Below are 16,141 nucleotides of genomic sequence, written 5' to 3'. Positions count from 1 at the left end.
TGGCAATGTGGCAGTACCGGGGGAACTGTACCTCCCCACCAATGAGTAGCAGCCCAGGTCCAGCCCTTTTGGCCGGAAGCCCTGCCCGCACTTACCTGTTGCTGGCCTCGCTGAGAAGGTAGAGAAGTAGCAGGCAGAGGCAGCCAAGGTAATTTCTATGAAACCTTTATTACTGTATCACTTTTTGGTATGTTAGAACAAAATCATTTTACCAATCACTATTTCCACTCAAATTTTTCATTAACCTCTCTTATGCACACTCATTGCATGACTATTTTGAACTCCTTTATATTTAAAAAAATTGCAGTCCACATTTACATACACACACAGAGAGAAAGAGGAAAAAAATTCCTGCATATGAGCTTGCTAAGAGGTAGAGGCCAAGAGACCAGGAAACAGACAGTGTAACCAGGATGAAAATGAATGATTGACAATTTTTCTATCAGAAATTATTTTTGGTTCTATTAACTGGGTTTTTTGATTGTCCTTGACTACTCATGCAACAGGATTTTTCCTAGCCTGTTCAAAACTTTACAATTATCAATTTTAGCAGCAGAACATAGTGGAAACACATGATTTTCAGTGTGACAAAAATAAACCAGAACATACAGATAGATAATGCTGGGCAGAGAAGATCTGTGTTCAAGTACTGTTGCTAGTCATCTGTTCTGGAAATTAGGAATGAGTCTCCTGGCCTCTTTCCAACTGTACCATGGATCGATAGATGTTTACAAACTTCCCCACCAGAAAATGTTTTCTAAAGTAACATGTTACGGTAATTAAAATACTTGTCACATAAAATATTAAACAGTTTCCATTGCATATCTGTTTTCATATGAAGCTGTATTAAACACCATACAGTCCAAAATAGTAGAAGATTTGTATTTAGAAGAAGAGGTATTACATGTTCTTCTACAGGTTGAACCTTTCTAATCCAACTTTCTTGGGACCTGATTAGTGCCATACCAGAGAATTTGTTGGACTAAGGAAGGTCAATGCAGAGTGCCAGGGGGTCTCCATAGGCAGAGGAAGTATGGGTGCAGGGGGTGCTGCAGCACCCCCAAGCTTTGCAGTCAGTGTGCTATACACCTGGGGACCATGTTGCTACTTGGGGTCCTGGCTGCTTGCCCCCCGTCTAGGGGCTCCGATGCAGCCCCAGGTCCTGGCCACTGGTCCGTTTGCTTCCTCCCAGGGTCCTGGCCCCCAATCTGGGATCCCAAGTGCCAACCCCAAATCCCAGCCATCATCCCTCCAGCTGCAGGCCCCTAGTGCTTGCTGTGGGACTCCACTTCTGGTCTTGGCTTAGCACGTGGCCCAGGCTTCTTCCTGGCCTCCTCCCCAAATGCATCCTGTCCTTGCTCCACCGCTCTTCCTGGAGCTTGAGTGTTGTGAACAGCTCATTCACTGCTCTCCAGCAATGCTAGGAGGGAGGGGAAGGTATCAGTAAGTGTGGGACTGCCACCACAAGAGACACACAGAAGGGGATGGGAGGGGAAAGAAGAGGGGCACTGTGCCCAGCACTCATTTTTTTTCTCCATGTGTGTTCCAGCCCCAGAGCACCCATCAAGTACATGCTTATGCCAGACCAGGAATGTTACTGGACAAAGGCGCTCTGGGACTGCAGAGGATCAACCTGTAGTTGAATATGAGATCGAAAATAAATGTTAGCATTTGTGTGGCTGGCAGGGCTGAGCGTTCAAGTTCAGTTTTGTGAGGAAACTGTGGGTTTTTTTTTTCCAGGGATGGGCAATAATTTTGGTGGGGTCACACCAAGATTTTGATAAGTGGTCAAGGGAAGCACTTTTCTGTGGAGGGGTTTCTGGCTCTGGAACAGATGTTGAGTGCAAAAGGGAGTTTGGGGTAGCAGATTGGGGTGCGTGAGAGGGTGTGGGGTCTGAGAGGCAGTTTTGGTGAAGGAGAGTATTGTGACGTGGGGCAGTGATTGGGGTGAAGGATCCAGGAGTGGGTATGGATACAGGAGAGGATTCTGGCCTGATAGAGGGACGTAGAAGGGGGGGTGCAGTGTCTAGGAGAGAGTTGTGACCTGGGGGCTCAGATGGTTTAGGTGCTGACCTGGGGCACGGAGTTGGGATGCGGGAAGGGTTGGAATGCTTACCTATGTGACTCCCAGCCAGCAGTCTGCATGCCTGCTGCAGCTCCAGGCTGCTCAAAACAGGGAAGAGGGGACTTTGCACATTGCATCAAGCACTTAGTTCTGACTAAATCCCTTCACCACAAGGGGCCTCAGGGTCCTGGTGGGGTGCACTGAGTCAAAAGGCTTGGCAGGGTGGATCCGTCCCATTTGCCTTTCCTTGCCTGCCCCTGCCTTAGTGAATGAGTAGTTCGAATGCAGCAGTTTTTTTCTGTTACTGAAGTAGCTGCTTGAGGTGTTATCTAATGTATTCCTAGTCCAAAACATTTTTTGTCATAAACATTAATTGCAGTAAGGCTATTTTTAATTGTATGTGTTTGTACGGTAGATTTTTAGGGTTATTGTTTTTTGTTTGTTTGGGGTTTTTTTGTACTGACTCTCTGTGGCTAGGTTTATAAAATATTTTGAATTAGTGTACATATTTCACTGACTTTTGATAGTTTTTTCATATTTTCTTTTATAAGCTCAATAGTCAGATTTATATCTTGAGCAAAACCTTTTGTTTTTCATTGGCCAAACATTTTTAGGTTGCTGCCACTTGAATTTCCTGAAGCTCATCACAAATATTGATGCTCCTCCATCAATAATGGCTTCTTGCTTTTCTAAATTACGGATATTCTGCCTTATTTACTTATATATTAACTTTTTAAAAATAAAATCTATGTAGATGATACATTATAAAAATTGGACTGAATACATTTAATCTCCTTGCCAACTTTCTCTAGGTTTTTTTCATTTTTCTCCTTTTGCATGTGAGAAAAAAAGTTTCCTTCCTTCTTGTCTTTTATCTCAGTGTCACATAGGGTTGCCAGTAATCCCTTATTTTTTTTAATCTATATACAACAAGATTAGGAGTTGGTGAGTACTGCAAAAACTGGTAAGAAATACAGCAAATGTATGTGAGTACTGATTGGTATTAATTATTAGAATAATATCAGAAGGAGAGAGTGGATGTGCTTAGTAAGAAAACAGCCCTTTGTTTTTGAAATACAATATTGGCAACCTTATGTCCCACTTTCTCCTGATGCACTTCCTCCTACTTGATCAGGCATTTCCATCAGCCTTGTGTAAGGTGATCAAGTTCTGAAGCCTCCAAGGCAGTAGTAGGGAAGTGAGATGGCTAGTAGAGGGATGAGATGATTGATGAGTGCTGGTGATTGGTATAGATAATGTATAGTGATAGTTTAAGAAAATTGTCTGTTGCTTTGCAGGGCTTTCTTTGCTTTCAGTTACTGGAATAAAGATTTCTTTGAAACCAGACCAATTATTTTATTAAGCAACAACAACTAGAGGAGAGAGAGACACACAAAAACATCTCACCACTGTGCATGTATTGGAAGGGAAGGTCCCAGGAGAAGGTGGAGTCCTGGGACAGTTACAGATTGTATATGTCCAGGGATCACATGCAACCTTATTCTTTGAAGTAGAGTGCAGCGGATACTGTATGTCAGCAGAGCTAGTCAGCAGAGGAAGGGTGTGACGTAGTGGGGGTACTTGCTGGGATGTGGTGACCCCTGCTGTCTGGAGCAAGACCCAGCAGGGAAAGCCTCACTAGGCAGAGGTAATGCCAAACTTGTTGAACAAGTGGCCAGACACCCCCCATGGAGAGGAACAAAGGAAGGTGGAATGCTGCCCTGGCTGGGGGGCAGGGCTGGAAGAGGGTTAGTTAGTTCCTGTCTGGAAGGCAGGGAATAAGGAGCTGGGGAGGGGGCTGGGACTCCCCTATCTCAAGGGGGGGCACTGAGGCCTCTTAGCCCCAGTTCCTGTAACCAGATTACATCTGTGCTGCGCTGTGCTGGAGGAGCAATAAACCACCCTCAATTCCACTGGCTGGTGCAGTCTGTTTGTGCCATTTCGGGGTGCAGGAGACGGGGAACCCCCAACGCGCCGTCACAAAGGGATGTTGAGTACTGTGCTGGATACTAGGAATTGGCAGGGATGGACTGTGACAGGGCAGGTTTGGAATGTAGCAGGTACTGACCGGAGCCAGGATGCTGATAAAAGTGTGTTTGTGGTGTCTGGGTGGGACATGGGAAATAGTTTCATGACAGTTGCTGCAGGGGAGGGTGGGTGCAGAGCTGCTCAGCTTGCAGTCCAGTGAGCACCTGGAGCATGTCTCTATGCTGCTCCATAATGTTTCTCAGCCACTCTATGGCTTTGTTCTGACGTGCTGCAGTCACCTCTTGGTACCTCTTCTCGCTTTCCCTCCGCTCCTTCAATTCTTGTTTTTCTGCTTTGGAGTGCAGCATAACAGTATGCAGAAAGTCCTCCTTATTTTTCCATTGCTGCTTTCTAATCCTGTGTAGCACTTCAGCCGGCGATAACAAAGAGGAAGGTTGAGCTCCCAAGTTCATAGCTGTGAAGGCAAAATGCAACATTTTACAGAAGCACTATTGTTTGCAGCACAGAGACCACTGAATCAGTGTTTTAAAGCACAATCACTTACTTGCTGATCCCAGGCAAAGTATACAAGCCACAAGACCCCCATGAGAGTTTTGTGGAACTCTTTGTCAAGTGAAGGAGTCCATCAAAACTCTGTTTCACAGTTCTGACTAGGCATGTGGTGATACATCACACAGATACAAGGCAGTCTTCTGCAAATCCCTCCTGACAAACTCAGAACATAGAAACAAGCCAGCCTTTTGCAACTTTCCTCCTCTCAACAACTAGCTTTAGTGACTCCCAAAATCAAACCTGCTTTCTAGGGGCATCCTTTCCTGTTACTGTTTTGCCACATCCCAACTGCTGTGACTGGCTGAATACCTCTGGGGTAGAGAAGGGCGCCTGGCTGCATGCATCTCTGAACACTGGGTCCCTGGTTCTCTGCCTCTGGGTCCCTCTCCATTTCTGAATCCTCACCCATGGTTTCCTCCTCCTGGCTCAGTTCTTTTGGTCGGCCCCTGAGCTGCTGAATAATGCACACTGGTCTTTGCAGTGGAGGTGGGGTCACCACCAAGTATTGTGTCCAGCTCTTTGTAGAACCAGCAGCTGGAGCAGTGACTTGCCTCCTCAATCTTATGGTAGGCATTCTGCAGCTCCTTCAGTTTGACCCTGCACTGCAGTGTATCCTGTTCATGGCCCCTTTCTATCATGAAGCATGATATCTGTCCATAGGTATCATAATTCCTATGTCTGATGAAAAAATGAGGAGTAACGTTAGTTTGAACCAAGGGGTTTGGTTCGGACTAACGCATCCTGGCACGCACTTTCACGTTTGAAACAGCTGTTGAGCGGAGTAACGTGCTGGCAAGATCATGCTAATGAAGTGCGGGATATTTAAATCCCCGCTTCATTAGCAGTTTTGGTCACCTACATTTGCATCCCTAGCTTGAACTAGGGAGCAAGTGTACTCTAAGACAGCAATCATTCACAAGCAACTAAGGAAAACCCCTTTGTTTTCAATATACTCATAAATTTGATTATGTGATATGCCTCTGACTATGAGTGGTGGGTATAAGAGGCAAAATGGCCAACCCAGCTCCGCCCACACTCTGCTTTCAGAACACCCCTTGCTTCGGTGCAGCTCTTGGCCTGCCCATGGGCTTCAGCCACACTGACGCTGAGAATGCTGGGTTAGTGCACCTTCCCTGTGCTTCAGGGCAGGGGAAGCAGAGCATACACATAACCCACCTTCTCCATGCTCCAGAGCTGCTAGAGCCATGTGCTGCCTGCCCTACCTATGCTCCTGGAGGACACAATGGCAGATACGCTTTTTGTCTATGACAAATGATGCTATGCTGAGCACCAGGAGAAGACTTGGAGTGCTAGCCGTAGGTATTCTATGTATAGGTGCAATTCATATCCGTTATTATTCAGGAAAACCTCATACTAATGGGAGGCAGGAAAGTATTTGTTTCTGTGTTACAGATAAATGAGAGTTTCACAATGTTACAAGTAAAAATTTGTTATCCTTCAATGGCTTTCTCCCCATGTAGACAGAAAGTCCACTGCTGTTCAAGGAATGAGGATTATACTGTGGAGTTAAAGAGCATAGGTTCAAATCCCAATTATCTGGGAGTCAGTATGGTTCCACATGAAGAAATTTCGGGTGTGTTTCAGTGTTAATTTGCTTCTTAAAAACTAACAAATAACATATAAAACTATATGTCAAGACTATTCCCCAATCTGGCAGTTTGAGTGCAGAAGAGACTTTAAAGGTCTGCATTAAAAACTCTCCAAGGCTACAGATTCCCTGGCCTTGGATTGGCAACACTGCTACCAGGCAAATGCAAAACCTCTTTAAAGTGTCAGGAAGGCACATTTGGTATTTCCTTCCTCTGAGGTACTCTTAAACTCTTTTAACCCTCCCTCTGAAGAGAGCTTAAAAACCAAGCTGCTGAGATCAGCTTAAAATAGAACTTCCTCTTAATAGTTTGAAACTGCAGTCTTAGGCATGTGCCCACAGAATGTTCCCCCTTCTAGGATACAGGAATCATATGATGTTTTTAAAAGAGTGATTTTTATTTAAAAAGAAAACACATTTGGTGAAACATTGTTTGGTTGCGAGGTGTTACAGAGCAACTGAAAAAAGGATTAAAGCTACAGAGAATGGTTTCCCTGAGATTCACCTTAGAAAGTTACTGTATAAGTGAGTAGTAAAATGTGCTCAGCACAGCGAAGTCTCACAAATCCAAAAATAAGATTGCATCTGACTAAACATTCCCTCTTCTACTCACGTACTGTAGTTTCAAGGCTTAGTACTTTCCTAAGTATGAATGTCACTGGATTCTCCAGGCCTGGCTTCCTAGCTCCTTTCAGGCACTCTTCTCTGGCCACACAAAAGTACAAGAAGGGTTACTGCTTCCAATTCAAAATCCCATATTCTGTTTTCATTAGCCATCCTGGCCTCCTGCCAACCCATTTCCTGTTCCCCTAAGCATTCCTGGGGACTCTCTAGAACTCACTGTCTATGGTTTTAACCCTTGCAGGCAAAGCAGTTAGGGTTAGGTATAAATAGTTAACAACTACTGAGAAAAGACTTTAGCTAACTGAAGGGCTAGACATCCAGAAAATGGTGTTACCCTTTCCCCCCATTCACTATTTTAAGGCGCATTCATGTTCCAAAGTCAAGTATTCAGCACTTAGGAAATACCAGCATTGAGGCTGGTCATGCAACCTTAAATTGACTTCTTTGTAAGAGTATTATCCAAATCCTGTCTTGATCTTGATTCTCTTAAAATAGACTTAAGTCTGTTGTGCATATCCCTATTAGGGTTGCCAGATGGTCTCCCAAAAATACCGAACACATGGGCTAAAATATTTTCGAGCAAAAAAAAAAAAAAACCCATCCACACCGAACACCCATCCTGTGTGTCTACTACCAAGAGCCACCAAGCTGGGAACAAAGTGGGAGGCAGCAGATCTTGCTCTGCAAAGCAGCTGCTTGCTACCCAAAGCAGAGAGAGGCAGACCCCGGGGCAACACAGTGGGGGGGGGGGAGAGAAGGGAGGAGCAACCATGGGTAGGAAAGTGACTACCCCATAGCCAGGACTTTGGGTGTCCCAGTGGGAAGAAGCAGAAATGCCACCCCAGTCAGTTGTGACTGAGAGCCCATGGAAGGTGCCTAAATGCAACTACAAAGAACCTCCAGGCTTCTCTCCTGGACTACAGAGCCACAACTCTCTTGAACAGTGCTCAGGAGCAGGGCTTCTCCTCGTCCCCAAGGCATCACTCCTCAGACGCAATCCGCTGAGGGCTCTCAGCGCTGATTGCGCCCTGCCTCCCAGCCACTCCCCTCACCCCCGCCTGGCTTCTGCACGCAACCAGAGGCTCCCAGCGTGGATTGCAGCCCCACCTCCCAGCCTGGGACCTCCCTCTGGTTGCGTGCAGAAACCTGGCAGGGGTAGGGAGTGTGGCTGGGACTTCCAGCCACTCCCCCCGCCCAGCTTCTGCACGCAACCACAGGCTCCCAGCTGAGAGGCGGGGCCGCGATCAGCACTGGGAGCCTCTGGTTGCGTGCAGAAGCCGGGCGGGGAGATTGGCTGGGAGTGCCAGCCACTGCCCCCACCAGGCTTTTGCACTCTACCATAGGCTCCCAGCGCCGTTCGTGGCCCCGCCTCCCAGCCACATCCCCCGCCAGGCTTCCGTCTGGCACCCAGCTGGAAAAACAGAAAATACTGGACATTGCACACGTCTGTTTTTTTCTGAATTTTTTTACCAGACAGAGGGCGCAAAAACTGGACTGTCCAATAAAATACTGACACCTGGCAACCCTAATCCCTGTTAGGGTGGAAGAAAAGTTGCATATTTCAACTGTTGACAAATAACCTAGATTTCAGCTAATTTTATTTCAGGATCTTTTAAATATCATTTAATTTAGTGAAATTAAATATGGATTTTCCGCGCTATAGGGCAAAAGCCCCACCGTATTTCATGGCTAGGGTAGGAAACCCAGTTTCTGCCCAGAGCGGGGAGAGGTCAAGAACAGTAACTGAGTTTCCTGCCCTAACATTCCCTCCACTCCATCCATATAATATCCACTACTTGAAGCAGGTTTTAACTTCTCCTATTCCCTAGCATGTAGGGAGCTGCCATCTATCTTCTTCCCTACCTGGACAGGATCAGACAGCAGTCCCACTAGCTTTCCCTTATAATCTCTTGTCTCTCCACCTGTTCTTACATGTGTTTGCCCTTCCTGTTCCTTCCCTCTCTTGCTCTTTGCCATACTCCAGTTCCATATGCCTTCTTTAGTTTGCCTATTGCTCCTTACATGTCAGACTCCTCAGTGTTTTGTTCTGTTTCCTAACCCATTTATTCTAACAGTTGCCTCCATGGTTTCATTCTCAGCACCTTCACATTCTCCTGTGTCTTCACATAGTACCTAAAGGACCACTATCTTCCCTGAAAATAGTCTGGATTAGCCCCACTGGAAAAAATGGAAAGTGACCATTTTTGCTAAGAGGAGTCTCACTTGCATTCACAAATATTAAAAAGACATTGCAGCATTATTTCAAGTATGTTATGTAATACATTTATTATATATACAATAGATTTACGAATTGGTTATATATATATTGTGGAAAAGCACAATGGATTTCTCTTGTTCAGTGGGAAGAAAGTAATTTGTCAGGAAAACTCAGCCGTTTGATAAATGGTATGGGCAATTGCTTGATTAGTTGATTGTACTTTGGTTGGTTAGGAGATGTATCCAAGAGACCAAATAACTAATATCAATCAGGTTTATTGCTATAAGCCAGGAGTGGGGAACCTTTTTTGGGTCAGGGGGTCACAGAAAAATCAGTCAGGGGCTGCACACAAGTGAAAAGGAAAGTGAGAAGCCCCTGACTGGGAAGGAAAAAGACACTACTCACATTCCCCTCGCACACAAGAGCGGCTTGTAGATTTTGTGTGCTCTGGCCCTGTGGTTGAGTGTGTGGGTGGCATGGGGTCTGGAGCACCAGCACAGGCTCCCCAATGTGGGGGGATCCCGGAGCCTCAGGTGCTGGATCCAGGCAAGCCAGAGGCTGCACCCGAACCTCGGGTCTGAGGATCCCCACCCCTGGTATAAGCCTAATAATATAGTACAAAAAAAGATTCAGTACGATACCAGATTCTGGGAAGCTGTCTCATGCAGCACATGGTGGATGTGCTTCTAAAGTTATGCTCCGGAAGCCACATTTGTATATCCTACCTGTTTACAAGTAAAAATACTGTGTACATTGTCTGCAACTAGATTTAACCAACCTCTGTACCTTGTTTTTCTGGTATCGTGATGTACCTTTTATCTCTTTGTTCTGAACACGTATTCCAAGTAGCAAAGAACATGAAGACATCACTTAGGGCTATGCTTAGGTAGTAAAATCATATGTATTGTCCCCTTCCTTTGGGATATTCCATTATAGGCCTATGAGAGTACATCTCTTTTCTTTTACCATGGTAAAATGTTAATTTGTCCTGCTCTTTGATAGCTTCCCTGTTTGTTCACACTATGACTTACTTCTGTGAATGCAAGGAATTATGGGACACTTAGCATAAGTGAGCAACATTATGGGCCAATTTAGGCAATTTATAACTGCTGTTTTATTAATATTATTGGTAGTATTGGCAATATAATGTGTGTGGGGATTTTTTTCTTCTTTTTTGCTAGCCCAGCATATATTAGTCAATTGTGAACCAGATAAAGTAGTATCTCCATAGCAACATAACAAAGGCATGCATAGCAACTCTTTGGTTAATACAATTGTGAGTCAGGTGAAAGCCTAGCACGATAATGTTTGTTACTGTCTCCATAACTACTTCAGAGAAGCAGGCAGAAGAGGAGAAAAAGTCATGTATACAAACTTTATTATTATTGTGTATCCCAAATGTCACCTGAAGATAATTGGTTGAGCTACTATCCAACTGACATAACTAAGGTATCACTGTAACTGTAACTCAGCTCTTCTCAACCTATGTCACTTACCTCTGTGTGATTCTGTTTGTGTTACCATTTCACTGCATAGGGTATAAGTGAATTCTGTAGATGGATTTCTATTAATACTTCAGAAAATGTTTTTGTTCCTACCAGGAATATGAAAAAGTGCTGATCAGTTATTAAGGTGATACTGTAATAGACTTTTCTTTCCAAAGGTGAACATGTAAATAGGTTCAATAATTTGAGAATATTTTTTATCTTCATTGCAGTCTTCTGTTCTGAATGTGAACTTTGTCACTATAATTCGGACCTTTATTACCTCTAGTCTGACTACTACAATGTGTTCCACATGGGGGTTAGCCTTTGAATCATTAGTGTTGGAACAGTATTAATAGTGGGGGTTCTGAATGTCATTGAATAAAACTGTAAGCCTTGTATATGAAGGAAATCTAGAAACCACTTAACGTTGGGGATGCTGCTGCACCCTAGTTCCAGCACCTCTGCTTTGACTCTACACAGAATAGTGATGGGCAGCCTAGGCTAGTCAGTGGGTTGCAAGGTTGTGGTTACCAAGACAGTCTCCTGGGACAGAGTAATTTTGCTAACTGTACTTGCATACCTAGAATTTGCAAGGTGTGCAGATTGAAATGTAGTAGAATTTTGATTGGATGCAGTGGGAATGCACAACTCTCGCAGTCAATGTCGCATGCAATCAGCACACACCTTACTTCATGTCAGGGACTTTAACCCGGACGGCCTCCGTTCGTTGTCTGACCGCAAAGAGACAGGCAACACCAGCAAGATCCAATCACAAGCTCTTTATTGAATAGTGCGCACTACAATAGAGAGCGGCCCGTCTCCTAAGTGAACCAGCTCTGATTTCAGTAACAAGTAAGATTATATAGACAGTTCCGTCGCGTCATAAAACATTTGCCTAAGCATCTCAGCCCCCCCTTAATTAATTTTAAGCTTCTAGTGTTAATGCGTATACTTCATGGCCTTAAGCAATTCATAATGCGTCAATAGCTGTCTTATCAGCCTAGAAGGCAAGTACCAAACAACAAGGAGACAGGGAGTTAAAACAAACAGAGGGCAGAGACAGTTCGTTAAGATCAGGGTGAGAACAGAAACAGGGAGTTACCTTATTAGTTCTCAAACTAGCTGTTCTCATCACAGGCTCAGCCTTTCACTTACTTTATTTTGCAACTTAAGCAAGTACGTAGGGATTGCCCCTTGCTTGAGCCATATTTCTAGTTCTGTTCTGTTCAGGAACTGCCCAGAAACCTTTGTTAACCTCTTTCCTTGATCTGTCTTAACATAACTGCACTAGGCCCAATTCTCTAGGGCCTAACATTCACATACCCTTGTTTACATGTGTGTCACTTTGGGTACGTCTAGACAACAGGCTTTTGTCGACAAAGGTTTTGTCGACAGATACTGTCGACAAAACCTCTGTCGACAAAACCTCTGTAGACTACAGCCAGTTCTGTTGACAAAGCAAGCCACTTTTTCGACAAAGAATCTAGACGCGTTCTTTTGAAAAAGCACAGTGGGGATGCAATAGCGCCTTTTGTTGACAGAACTCTGTCAACAAAAGGCGTTATTCCTCATAAAATGAGGTTTACCACCATCGACAAAACTGCCGCGTTCTGTCGACTTACTGTCAACGGAACTCGGCGGCAGTGTAGACGCAGGTATAGTTTTGTCAACAGAAGTCCACTTTTGTCAATAAAACCTTGTAGTCTAGATACACCCTTTTAGTAACACCAGTAGGAAAAAAGTTATGCACATGGAAACCAGCAAAATATGGCAATCCTATGCATAGGCAGCGGTAAACAAAATGTCTCACGGACCACATATAGAATCCCTATGGGACACATATGGCCTTCGGGCTGCAGATTGCCCACCACTAACTCAGAGGATGCAACTGTCTCAAAATACAACAGCACAGTTGCTGAAGAGTCTCATACTCAAAATATAGTGGTGTCTGCAGTCTTGTAAGCCAACTTCAACTTTTATTGTAATGTTTTAAAGCTGTATGTTATGTAATCCATCTGCCTGAGAGGCCATCCCACAGCCATCTAGAAGCAAATCAACTGCTAATCATCCAGGGTACACTCCCAACAGCAATTTTGAAATATGCCCTGTGGGCTTAGATTTCTCTCACTGATATTAACACAAACATTAGCATTATATGCTTTAACTTGGTTTCTTTAGGTAAGCTTATGTTGCTTTGTAGGCCTATTTGTATATTACTGCCTGGGGTAGCAGAATGGTAATGGTATTATTTGTTAATATTTCTATTACTATAGCATGTAGGACAGAGGTAGGCAAATCCAGAGTGTAGGCTGGATCTGACACACCTAACATGTCTCCCCATCCTGCAGTGCAGAAACGTGCTCAGCAACAGCATGGCTCCATGCTGCTCCCAAAAGCAGATGGCTGCTGGTGCCATGTCTCTGCATGCCCCTTGAGGGGGACAGCGGGTCTCCATGCAGTGTCCCTCTCTTTTCCCCGAAGCATTGTCCTCACAGCTCCCATTGGCTGGAAACTAGTAAATAGGATCTGTGGGGCCTGTGCTTGCGGGCACAGACAGCACACAGCAACCCACTGCCCTCCGTGCCCCCTGCTGCAGACATGGAAGTATTTGGGAGCAGTGTGGAGCCACAGAATGCGAGCAGCCTGCCTGAGCGCTCCACTGTGCCACAGGCTGGGACCCGCTTTTAGTAAGTACCTCCTTGCCAGAGCCTGCATCTCAACCCTCTGCCCCAGGTCAGAACCCCCTCCTGAAACTGAACTCTCTCCCAGAGCCCATACTCCCCACCTTCTGCTCTATCCCAACACTGTAACTAACCCAGAGCTCCCTCCTGCGCTTACATTCCTTCCCAGACTAGGGATGTTAAATACTAGGTAATAGAATAGTTGAGTAACCGTATGAATTCTTAGCAGTTAGTCAACTATTCTATAGTCCCAAAGGGTGGGGCCAGCAGCCAGTGTGTTTCTGACCCCACTCTCGGGAAGCCCCCTGCCATCCCGTGCAGCTGCCTCTGTATCAAAGGCAGCAGCAGGGGAGAGGATAGGAGCTACATTAATAAGATCACACGGTTGATGGATGAACATGTAATGATTTTATTATTTCTGTTGCCTAACTTGAGGATCCCTAATCATGGACCAGGACCCCACTGTGTCAGGGGCTGTACAAACATCGAACAAAAAGAGGTTGTCCCAGACAACTTACATTAGTTGTTAAAGTAACACATACATAGGCTCAAATGCAAATCTTGAGTATTCAGAACAAACCTAAAAAGTAAAATCATTTGCATTTGTCTGAGTTTTAAAAGCTGCTGTTACTTCATGCTCCAATGTATGTATTGCTTCTTTGGATTAATTTTTAATTTTTTTCCCCCATGAACATAAAATGAAAACTTACTGGTAAACACTGTCTTAACCGCCCTTTTTTTCCTCAACAGAAAGAAGAGTATAAATGCAAAAAAAGTGAACCATTTCCTGGCCTGGCTACAACGTATTGTTATTTGCACAGTGTTTGGAAACTTGTACTTGTCAGCTTGCCAATCTAGTTTTTGATGTACATCTGAGAGGATGAACAAGCCAAAGAGAGGCTTTTTGTTGTACTGGAGAAATAGTGACTGCTGCCTCGTTTAAAGTAAACTTAAGACTGCATGCATTTGCCTGACGAAATGAAAGAAGTGGCATTATGGTCACCTATAGAGGTGGCAAATTGGTTGATGGAGAATGCTGTGCCAGAATACTGTGAACCACTGGGATGTTTCACTGGGCAGGATTTGATCAATCTAACTAAGGAGGATTTTAAGAAGCCACCTTTATCACGCGTGTCTTCTGACAATGGGCAGAGGTTGTTGGACATGCTTGAAACTTTAAAAATGGAGCATCACATTGAAGCGCACAAAAATGGGCATGCCAATGGGCACCTCAGCATCAGTACGGATGTCACCACAAGTGAAAATCATTTCAGCACTTTCAAACTAAATGGAATGCCAAATGGATATAAGAAGGAGATGATAAAGATCCCCATGCCAGAGCCAGAACGTACCCAGTATCCTATGGAGTGGGGGAAGACTTTCCTGGCTTTTCTTTATGCACTTTGCTGTTTTATCTTTACCACAGTGACGATTTCAGTCGTCCACGAACGAGTGCCTCCCAAGGAGATGCAGCCTCCTCTCCCAGATGCATTTTTTGACCATTTTAACAGAGTGCAATGGGCCTTTTCTATTTGTGAAATTAATGGCATGATCCTTGTAGGACTCTGGTTAATTCAGTGGCTGCTCTTAAAATACAAGTAAGTACAATTTTTTAAAATGTTGATGTTTGGTGATAATCACTTTTTGGAGAAGCAGATATTTAAAGTATAAAACTGAAATCCTGTGTAGTATTTTTAAGTGTTCCATTGTCAGGCTCAGAAAAATCTAAATCACATAGTCTATCTAGATTTGTAGTGCACACTTTTTGTTCATAAAATACAGGAGAAAGCTATTCCTAAATAGCGTTGATAAATATTTTTAAATATGTAGGCTTGTCTTCACTTCAGAGTGAACTCAAGTATTGCCCCAAGTTCATGTCCCGGTCACATGCAAAAATGCTTACCTTTTGAATGTGTTGGTGCTTTTAATTAAATCTAGGTCATAGCTCAAGTTAACAAAGTTCAATAGAACAACTCCTCAGCTGCTCTCACAATCACTGCGTATCTTAAGTATTCATGTTGTCAGAATGCCAATTCACTTCAGTGAGGTCAGTTTAAGTATAGATAACACAATTCATTCTGCTCATGGGAGGAAACTCTTAGGCTATGTCTACACTGGAGGCTTCTTGCGCAAGGGTTCTTGTGCAAGAAGTCTTGCGCAAGAACACGTCCACACTGCCAAGTGCGAGCTGTGCTTTTGCGCAAGAGCATCCATGGCAGTGTGGACACTGTCTTGCGCAAGAAAGCTCCGATGGCCATTTTAGCATCCACACTGCCCTCTTGCACAAGAGAGCTTACACCTTTTAGAAAAGGAAAAACTATGCAGCACTTTAAAGACTAACAAGATGGTTTAATAGGTGATGAGCTTTCGTGGGCCAGACCCACTTCCTCAGATCATATTCTGGAAGAGAATTGGCATGACCATATATACCAAAGGAATACAATGAAAAAAGTGAACACATTATTAAACTGACAAATCAGATTTAGTACAGAAGGTAGGGTGGGTAGAGGAGGGAGGGAATAGCTATTTGAGTCAATGAATGGCTAATCAAGGGTGATAAGTGGGAAGCTATCTTTGTAATGGGTAAGGTAATTAGCATCTTTATTAAGGCCCATTTGTAAAGTGTCAAATTTAAGGATGAAAGAAAGTTCTGAAGTTTCCCTCTGTAATCTGGTGTTAAAGTCTCTTTGAAATAAGATGCATGTAGTAAGTTCGTTAAGACTATGTCCAGGTAGGCTGAAATGAAAAGCAATTGGTTTTTCCTTGTGAAGATGTCTGATGTCTGATTTGCGGGCATTAATTCTTTGGCGAAGTGTCTGAGAAGTCTGTCCAATATACATAGCAGAAGGACACTGTTGGCACATGATAGCATAAATTATATTTCTGGATGAACAGGAATATGTGTTCTTGATCATA

General features: G+C 44.1%; 1 protein-coding gene across 17 annotated transcripts in view; it reads left to right on the top strand.

Moving 5' to 3' along the window:
* Window positions 1-16,141, top strand: part of SGMS1 (sphingomyelin synthase 1) — a 216,020-nt gene that overhangs the window by 158,600 nt on the left and 41,279 nt on the right. For 16 of the 17 annotated variants that reach the window (XM_075935077.1, XM_075935069.1, XM_075935074.1 and 13 more), the window contains one exon: window positions 13,976-14,823. In XM_075935077.1, coding sequence (XP_075791192.1) covers window positions 14,186-14,823 — 638 coding nt within the window. In that variant the 5' untranslated portion in view covers window positions 13,976-14,185. Of the gene's footprint in view, window positions 1-9,971; window positions 10,507-13,975; window positions 14,824-16,141 lie in introns of those variants that run through there. The other variant, XM_025183846.2, reaches the window with a different exon arrangement.

The sequence above is a fragment of the Pelodiscus sinensis genome, chromosome 8 (genome assembly GCF_049634645.1).
Source record: "Pelodiscus sinensis isolate JC-2024 chromosome 8, ASM4963464v1, whole genome shotgun sequence".
In the NCBI taxonomy this organism is placed as follows: domain Eukaryota; kingdom Metazoa; phylum Chordata; order Testudines; family Trionychidae; genus Pelodiscus; species Pelodiscus sinensis.
The sequence above is the reverse complement of the archived record's forward strand: the minus strand, read 5'-3'. Positions and strand labels throughout refer to the sequence as shown.